This window comes from Mirounga angustirostris, unplaced genomic scaffold (genome assembly GCF_029215605.1).
Source record: "Mirounga angustirostris isolate CCGP_5_RB_7025 unplaced genomic scaffold, mMirAng1.0.hap1 SCAF_226, whole genome shotgun sequence".
NCBI lineage: Eukaryota > Metazoa > Chordata > Mammalia > Carnivora > Phocidae > Mirounga > Mirounga angustirostris.
In genome coordinates, this window is record NW_026991934.1 from 4,125 (window position 1) to 10,000 (window position 5,876).

The 5,876-nt window shown below is 63.3% G+C and overlaps 1 protein-coding gene across 1 annotated transcript in view; it reads right to left on the reverse strand.

Moving 5' to 3' along the window:
• Positions 1 to 922: 922 nt before the first annotated feature.
• The window catches only part of LOC135363424 (serine/arginine repetitive matrix protein 1-like), a 9,210-nt gene continuing 4,256 nt past the window's right edge, over positions 923 to 5,876 (reverse strand). The window contains exons 3-4 of the mRNA XM_064583969.1: positions 2,013 to 5,876; positions 923 to 1,704 (exon numbers count right to left, since the gene is read on the reverse strand). The exon at positions 2,013 to 5,876 is cut by the window's right edge and continues 152 nt beyond it. Coding sequence (XP_064440039.1) covers positions 4,955 to 5,876 — 922 coding nt within the window. The 3' untranslated portion in view covers positions 923 to 1,704; positions 2,013 to 4,954. The remainder of the gene's footprint in view (positions 1,705 to 2,012) is intronic.

Sequence of the window (5,876 nt, forward strand, 5' to 3'; positions counted from 1 at the left end):
TCCCGGAACTGGATTTCTTTAAAGATATATATTTTTACGATTTTATTGATTTATTTGACAGAGGGAGACACAGCGAGAGAGGGAACACAAGCAGGGGGAGTGGGAGAGGGAGAAGCAGGCTTCCTGCCGAGCAGGGAGCCCGATGCGGGACTCGATCCCGGGACTCCGGGATCATGACCTGAGCCGAAGGCAGTCGCTTAACCAACTGAGCCACCCAGGCGCCCTCTTTTTTTTTTTTTCTTAACATAGATTGCATTATTTGTTTCAGAGGTACAGATCTGAGATTCAACAGTCTTGCACAATTCACAGCGCTTGCCAGAGCACCTACCCTCCCCAGTGTCTATCACCCAGTCACCCCATCCCTCCCACCCCACCCCCCACTCCAGCAACCCTCAGCTTGTTTCCTGCGATTAAGAATTCCTCCTATCCGTGAGATCATAGGATACATGTCTTTCTCTGTTTGACTTATTTCACTCAACATAATACCCTCCAGTTCCATCCACGTCGTTGCCAATGGCAAGATCTCATTCCTTTTGATGGTTGCATGATATTCCATTGTATGTATATATATACCACATCTTCTTTATCCATTCATCTGTCGATGGACATCTTGGCTCTTTCCACAGTTTGGCTATCGTGGATATTGCTGCTATAAACATCGGGGTGCACGTACCCCTTCGGATCCCTATTTTTGTATCTTTGGGGTAAATACCCAGTAGTGCAATTGCTGGATCATACGGCAGCTCTAGTTTCAACTTTTTGAGGAATCTCCATACAGTTTTCCAGAGTGGCTGCACCAGCTTGCATTCCCACCAACAGTGTAGGAGGGTTCCCCTTTCTCCGCATCCCCGCCAACATCTGTCATTTCCTGACTTGTTACTTTTAGCCATTCTGACTGGTGTGAGGTGGTATCTCATTGAGGTTTTTTTTTTTTTTTTTAAGATTTTATTTATTTATTTGAGAGAGAGAGAGAGACAGAAAGAGAGCATGAGAGGGGGGAGGGTCAGGAGGATCAGAGGGAGAAGCAGACTCCCCGCTGAGCAGGGAGCCCGATGCGGGACTCGATCCTGGGACTCCAGGATCATGACCCGAGCCGAAGGCGGTCGCTTAACCAACTGAGCCACCCAGGCGCCCTCATTGAGGTTTTGATTTGGATTTCCCTGATGCTGAGCGATATTGAGCACTTTTTCATGTGTCTGTTGGCCATTTGGATGTCTTCTTTGGAAAAATGTCTGTTCATGTCTTCTGCCCATTTCTTGATTGGATTCTTTGTTCTTTGGGTGTTGAGTTGGATGAGTTCTTTATAGATTTTGGATACGAGCCCTTTATCTGATATGTCATTTGCAAATATCTTCTCCCATTCTGTCGGTTGTCTTTTGGTTTTGTGGACTGTTTCCTTTGCTTTGCAAAAGCTTTTTATCTTGATGAAGTCCCAATAGTTCATTTTTGCCTTTGCTTCCCTTGCCTTTGGCGATGTTTCTAGGAAGAAGTTGCTTTGGCTGAGGTCAAAGAGGTTGCTGCCTGTGTTCTCCTTTAGGATTTGGATGGACTCCTGTCTCACATTGAGGTCTTTCAACCATTTGGAGTCTATTTTTGTGTGTGGTGTAAGGAAATGGTCCAGTTTCATTCTTCTGCATGTGGCTATCCAATTTTCCCAACACCATTTGTTGAAGAGACTGTCTTTGTTCCATTGGACATTCTTTCCTGCTTTGTCAAAGATGAGTTGACCATAGAGTTGAGGGTCCATTTCTGGGCTCTCTATTCTGCGGAACTGGATTTCTTGAGTGAAGGACTATTTTAACTCCCTTCCTCCCCATTCCGCGCCTGCCCCCGCCCCGCCCCCCGCCCCCGCACGCACCGCCCCGCCCCGCCCCCCGCCCCCGCACGCACCGCCCCGCCCCGCCCCCGCCCCCGCACGCACCGCGCGCCCCGCCCCCCGCCCCCGCACGCCCCGCCCCGCTTGTTGGCCTTGGACGTTATCGCGTACGTGCAGAGACGGATTTGATGTGCACCTTTCTGGGGGTGTGTGTCAATCCCCCCCCCCCCTTCCTGTCCTGAGCTTTCTTCGTATGCTTCAGAGAGACCTCCTCCTCCCCTTAAAATGATAGAAGAGAGAAGGTTCATCCGTGGTGGTTGTCGGAGTACTCGCTTGGTCTCGGTTTTACGGTCCTTGCCCGCCGAAATGTGTCTTAAGTCCTCCCGGAAGCCCGGGCGCCGCAGGTGTGCCGCTGTGGGAGGCCCGTGCCCCACGAGATCGGGCGGCCGGGCGGCCGGGCTGTGCGCCTTCGCGGGCCCGCGATCCGGATCTGCCTCGTTGTTGTTCGCGCCGGTTGTCGGGTGCCACCTGGCGGCCGCTTTTAGATAGCGTGTCCCCGCCGGAGTGTCAGCGATGTCGGCAAGGGATTGTATTTGGCCGCGGTTCCCGAGGCGGAGTACCGGGAGGCCGGCGACGCTAGCGAGATCGGCCCGCTGTCTCCGGGCCACCGGCGCGACCTCCGCTCGCGGGAGATTGAGCCTCCAGGTTTGTGGGCTGGTGGTGGCGCCGCCGCCTCGCTCCCGGAGAGCCACGCTAGGGTGGCCGCCTGGACGGGTCGACCAGCACCCGCCGGTGCCCCCTCCTCCGCCCGCGGGAATGGGAGAGGCTGCGTCGGGCGCCCGGACGCCATCCGGCCCGTGGCTCCGGTCGGCCGTTGGGCCTTCCGTGTCACGCTCGGGCGGTTGGGGACCGGCCTGAGCCTTGCGGGGAAGCCCATGGATGGCGCGACGGGCCCCGCCGCGGGCACGCGTGGGGTCCCGGTCATCGGACCCGATATTTTTTTTTTTTTTTAAGGTTTTTATTTATTTATTTATTTATTTGAGAGAGAGAGAATGAGAGACAGAGAGCATGAGAGGGAGGAGGGTCAGAGGGAGAAGCAGACTCCCCGCCGAGCAGGGAGCCCGATGCGGGACTCGATCCCGGGACTCCAGGATCATGACCCGAGCCGAAGGCAGTCGCTTAACCAACTGAGCCACCCAGGCGCCCCGGACCCGATATTCTTAACAAGTTTTCCGAGGCCCGCTGCGGAGGTGGGGACCCGACCGGGTCGGGCCGGGCCGGGCCGGGCCGCGAGGGCCCCAGGGGCCCGGCTGCGGTTCCCGTTGAGGTCCGGCCTTCGGGGGGACGCCTCCGCGGCATCGCCCCCTTTCCTCAGTCCCGGCCGGGAGTCGGGGACCGGCATGGGGCGGTCCTGAGGCCCGGGGAGGAGGGCGTCCGCAGGGGCCTCCACAGAACTTGGTGAGAATTTCTAAAGTCCCGATTTGGGGACGAAAGGCGGACCCGGGGGCGGGCCTATCCGGGCCGCTCCACCTCCCGCCAAGTCCCTACTCGCTGCCGGCTGCCACCACGTTCCGGGGGTCGACCAGATGGCCCGGGGGGGGGGGGGGGGGGGCGCGGGGGGGGCTCCGGGGGGAGACGGGGGCGATGGATTAGTGCTTGGGGCCCGTGGCCGGGACACGGTCCCAGGAGATCCCGGTGACCTGTGGCTAGGCCACGCCAGGCGGCGCGGCTATTTTCTCGCCCGAAATGAGCCCTTTTTGCCGCCAGGTAGGTGCTGGCACGTTATGTTTGGGCGATCCTCTCCTTAAGGGAGGTGGGCTTCTGGGCGTGTGGCGGGGCTCCGGGCTTGACAGGGATGCCAAGCCCGGCTCTGCCGTCGCTGGCCTGAGCCGTCCGCGTGGGCCTGTGCGCCGGCTCCTGTGCCTCCAGGTGGCCCAGGCCGTTGGTGCCGCCTCCGGTCTCCAGCACCCGAGGGCGGTTGTGGGCAGGTGGCGCGTGGGTCCTTTACCCTGTGTCCTCCACTCTGTGGGCACCCGGCTGTGGTCGTGACAACCTCCCGTCCCGCAAGGCTCCGTGCCGCGTGTCAGGCGTTCCTCTCTCTCGGGTTGTCCGGCTGTTCCTGCCCTGGGGTTTTCGAGGGGGTGCCGGTGAGGCCGAAAAAAAACAAAACAAAACAGGCTCCCCCTCGGGTTGCTGTCCTCACCGGCTTCTCCCCTCCTCGGGCTCCTCTCGGCGCTTGTGTTTTGCCAGATCGATGTGGTGCTCTCGCGCTCTCCCGGGCCGGGCCTAAGCCGCGCCAGACGAGGGACGGACGTTCATGGCGAATGGGACCGCTCTTCTCGTTCTGCCCGCGGGCCCCTCGCTCCTTCGCCTCCGCCCGCCGTGGCGGTGAGGTGGGGGGTGCGGGGGGGGTGTGTGCAGGCTCCGGCCCGACCCCGCCTTCCCGTGTTCTGCCTGACGGCGCTCGCGGGCCCGGGGTCCCCCGACGCAGCGGACACTCTCGCTTGCCTTCCCTGGCTTCGTGTGGTGCGCGGTCCTCCCCGCCACGGGGAGGGCCGTCCCGGCGCCGCGCTGCTCACGCGCTTGGGCGTGCTGAGCGCGTTGTGCGCGTGGCCCTCCGTGGTGCCCCTGGAGCGCTCCAGGTCGTCTCAGGTGCCTGAGGCCGAGTCGGTAGCGTCGTTTCCCGTTCCCAGCGAGCCCCCTCCGTCGGGCCACCGCTGTCGGTGGCGTGTCCGAGGAGCGGGTGGTGGAGTCGGTAAGGGAGGCCCACCCCGCCCCCCCCCGTGGGACGCGGGTGCCTCGTCATCCCCCGCCGCAAGCTGTGCTGGTGGTGTTGTGGGGACTGGACTTGGTGGGGCGTGTGTGAGCCGGTTGCGGCGGGCCGAGCCCGCGCTCTGGCGCTTGGCCAGCCGAGGGGCTGCCGCCTTTTTTGCCTGGCATGCCGTGCTTTGTCTCTGCTCGTCGTTGCCTCGCCGGAGGCGCAAAACTCCCGGTTGGTCGGGGACGCGAGCATGGCGTGCGTGGCGTGGCGAAGGGCGGTCTCCTCCCGGGGTCCCGGCCGCGAGCGCTCAGGATTGCCTTGTGGTGCCTGTTCCTTACCGCGCGAATCCACCGCCCGCCCCCCGGAGCCCTTGGCTGTCAGGCCTTCGGAACGCCGTTCCGCGGGGCCCGGACGGGCGGGGGGGCACGATTTGGGTGGGGGCGATGCGCCCTCGGTGAGAAAGCCTTCTCTAGCGATCCGAGAGGGTGCCTTGGGGTACCGGAACCCCCCAGCCGCCGCCCCTCCTCTGCGCGTAGTGGCCACCGGTGCGGGGTGACTACCGTTGCGTGTTGGGCAGAACTTCCTCTCTGCGAGGGGTCTGACTCTGCCGGCCCCGCGGTGGGGGCCGAGCGCCGCTCTTTGCCTACCGCGGCCTGCGCCTCCCCCCTCCGAGTCGGGGGAGGGTCCCGCCGGGCCTGGCCGGCGTCCGGCGCGTGGGGGCTCCCGCGTGCGTGCGAGCGCGCGGGCGGCCGCCCTTCCTCGTGGCGTTGTCTCTCGAGGGGCTCGGGGGGCGCCCCCGCGCGTCCCGCTTCCCCGTGCCGCGCGAGCGGCTGTCTGCCCGCCCGCTCCCGTCCCGAGTCGCCGCTGGCGGTGGCGTGCCGGGCACGGGTCGGGCCGCTCTCGCCTGGGGGCGCTTCCCCCCAGGGTCGTGACTTCCGGGACGGACCGGACAGACGGAGGTTCAAGACGGGACCCCGCGGCGGGGGGGGTTCACGTGGGGTTGGGCCCCAGCAGTGTGGGGCTCGGTTCGTGGTGAGGTGCGCCAAGGGTGCTGAGGCCGGCTGGCGTCCTGGGCGTCGCGGGACCGCTCTCGTGCTGGTGGCGGTGGGATCCCGTGCACGTTTACCTGGTGGCCCGGCTTGCGTCTTCGTTGGCGCGCCCTTCCCCGAACCGGCTCTCCCCCGCACGCGCTCCCGGCCCTCGCCCGCTGTGCTTTCCCCCCCTCCCCGCCGCCGCCGACGGACTCCCGCTGCCCTTGCCTCGACCGGATGCCTGAAGGCGCGTTTGTGTCCTCGATCC